The 2,047-nt window shown below is 48.3% G+C and overlaps 1 protein-coding gene across 1 annotated transcript; it reads left to right on the forward strand.

The window, feature by feature from the left end:
• Positions 1–368: 368 nt before the first annotated feature.
• On the forward strand, positions 369–1,566 carry H310_10130 (hypothetical protein; the record flags this gene model as incomplete). Its single annotated transcript, XM_008876398.1, has 2 exons — positions 369–521; positions 970–1,566. 2 exons carry the CDS (start codon positions 369–371, stop codon positions 1,564–1,566), a joined length of 750 nt encoding a protein of 249 aa, XP_008874620.1.
• Between the last annotated feature and the right edge of the window lie 481 nt (positions 1,567–2,047).

A 2,047-nucleotide genomic window follows, 5' to 3' on the forward strand; every position in this document is an offset into this window, starting at 1 on the left:
GGTGGTCCATGATGATCGGTGGTGTGCAAGCAAAAGCAAGGATAGAAACAAACACCGACCACGAATCTCCTAAAATACGGATGTATGTTATCCGGACTCGATTTCGTGCAAGCCAGCTTGCACAAAAATATTTACCGACCAGGCCCTTACAGTGTTGTAACGACTTCACCCCGACCCCAAAAATTCAATTCAAACTATTCTTCGAAATAAACATCATTATTTAAATCACATAAAAAACTACAGATACAATCTATTGGATGCCAAGCGCCTGGAGTACAAATTTGTCGCCAAAAAATACCTCGAAACTTGAACCACTCAAATAATAGTACACCACATACTCAAATCTTATAAAATTTGAATTTACCGCCATGGAGGATCAAGTCAAACGCACGCACCGGGAGCTATCGAGGGATGAAAAAGTGGCGGTCATCCAACACCTTCATCCCTTTCTCGTCAAGGGCAAACTGCAGCGCGGTGCGTACAAGCAAGTCGCTGAGAAACTGAGTCTGAGCCCCCGCACCGTCGGCTATATCTGACGCAAATTTTGCGACCGCGGCACCACGTCCAACAAAAAGCGTGGAAGCTTTGGACCCAAACCAAACTACACGGCCCAGTACGTCCGTGAACTCGTTCAAACAGCCCCAGTCGAACAGCGCTCAACTTTCAGGGACCTTGCCGCCGCCACCGGTCTCTCGCCTGCCACGTTAAATCGCCACCTCAAGAGAGGAATATTCGAGCAACGTTCAACCCGACCCCGATGAGACCATTGAATTCGACGGCCTATGGGACGTCGTGCATCTTGATGAGAAATGGTTCAACACAGACAAAAACCATCACAAAGGTCTACCTCGTCCCTGGTGAAGCGCCACCTCGGCGCTCTTGGAAAATCAAGCGCTTCATTCCAAAGATCATGTTCCTTTGTGCTGTTGGACGACCACGGATTGATGACGAACGGGGTGTGTGGTTCAGTGGCAAGATTCGATCGTGGCCATTCGTGCAACATGTCCCGGCTCTTCGCAACTCGCGCAATCGCCCGTCTGGGACTATGGTCACCAAGTTGGTCAATTGTTGGTCAATGTTGACGCCGCTGTATATCGGGACTTCGTCATCAACAAGGTCATACCTGTCATCAAGGTTTCATTCCCCAGTGCGTCGAAGCACGTTCTTCTGCAACACGACAACGCGCTTCCATATGGAAGCATCACGGACGCTGTGCTCGAAGGCGTGTCGACTGACGGGTGGTCGTTCAAGATTCGCAAACAACCGCCCAATAGTCCCGATTTGAATGTATTGGACCTGGGATTTTTCGCGTCCATACAAAGCCTGCAATACAAGAAGATGAGTCGGACTGTGGATGACGTCGTCCGCAACACCATGGAGGCATATGGCGAGCTGAAGTACGACAAGCTGGAGGCCGTGTTCCTCACCTTCCAAGCAGTGATGCGCATGGTCCTCGAGCACGGTGGCGACAACCACTTCGCTTTGCCACACCTCAAGAAGGCGGCCTTGAAACGTGCTGGTCTCCTAATGTCGAATGTTTCCTGCCCTGTGTCGCAGCTTTTGTAGGCTAGGAATTTTTTACCAATAAGTCACAGTTATCCTACATGATCCATAGTTTTTATTTGTTCACAGTAATGTGGAAAAAGTGAGTATTCCGAATCGTAACAGTACAGTAATGTGAAACAGAGGAAGTACTCCCTCTGTCCCACAATACTTGCGAAGTTTCCAGGAGGGGGAAATGACACGTCAGTATATTCGCAAATGATTTTCAAACTATAATGTCGTCTGCCATTATTCGAATTTCACGTGTTTCATTGGTCCATGTGAAATTGCGCGCCGAGTCCTGTCAAGCCATGTGCCAGCGAGGGAAAAACACAGTCAAACCATCACAAAAAATGTTCGCAAAGTTTGTATACATTAAATCATATAAAAGCAGTGACCAACATTCGAAATGCGGGTCAAGAAGCGTGACCTGACGAACGAAGACCGCGAGGTCATCCTTCGGGAGATTCTGCTTCAAAGCAGTACGAAATCGTTGGCTCGACTT

This window comes from Aphanomyces invadans (genome assembly GCF_000520115.1).
Source record: "Aphanomyces invadans strain NJM9701 unplaced genomic scaffold supercont1.24, whole genome shotgun sequence".
In the NCBI taxonomy this organism is placed as follows: domain Eukaryota; phylum Oomycota; class Saprolegniomycetes; order Saprolegniales; family Verrucalvaceae; genus Aphanomyces; species Aphanomyces invadans.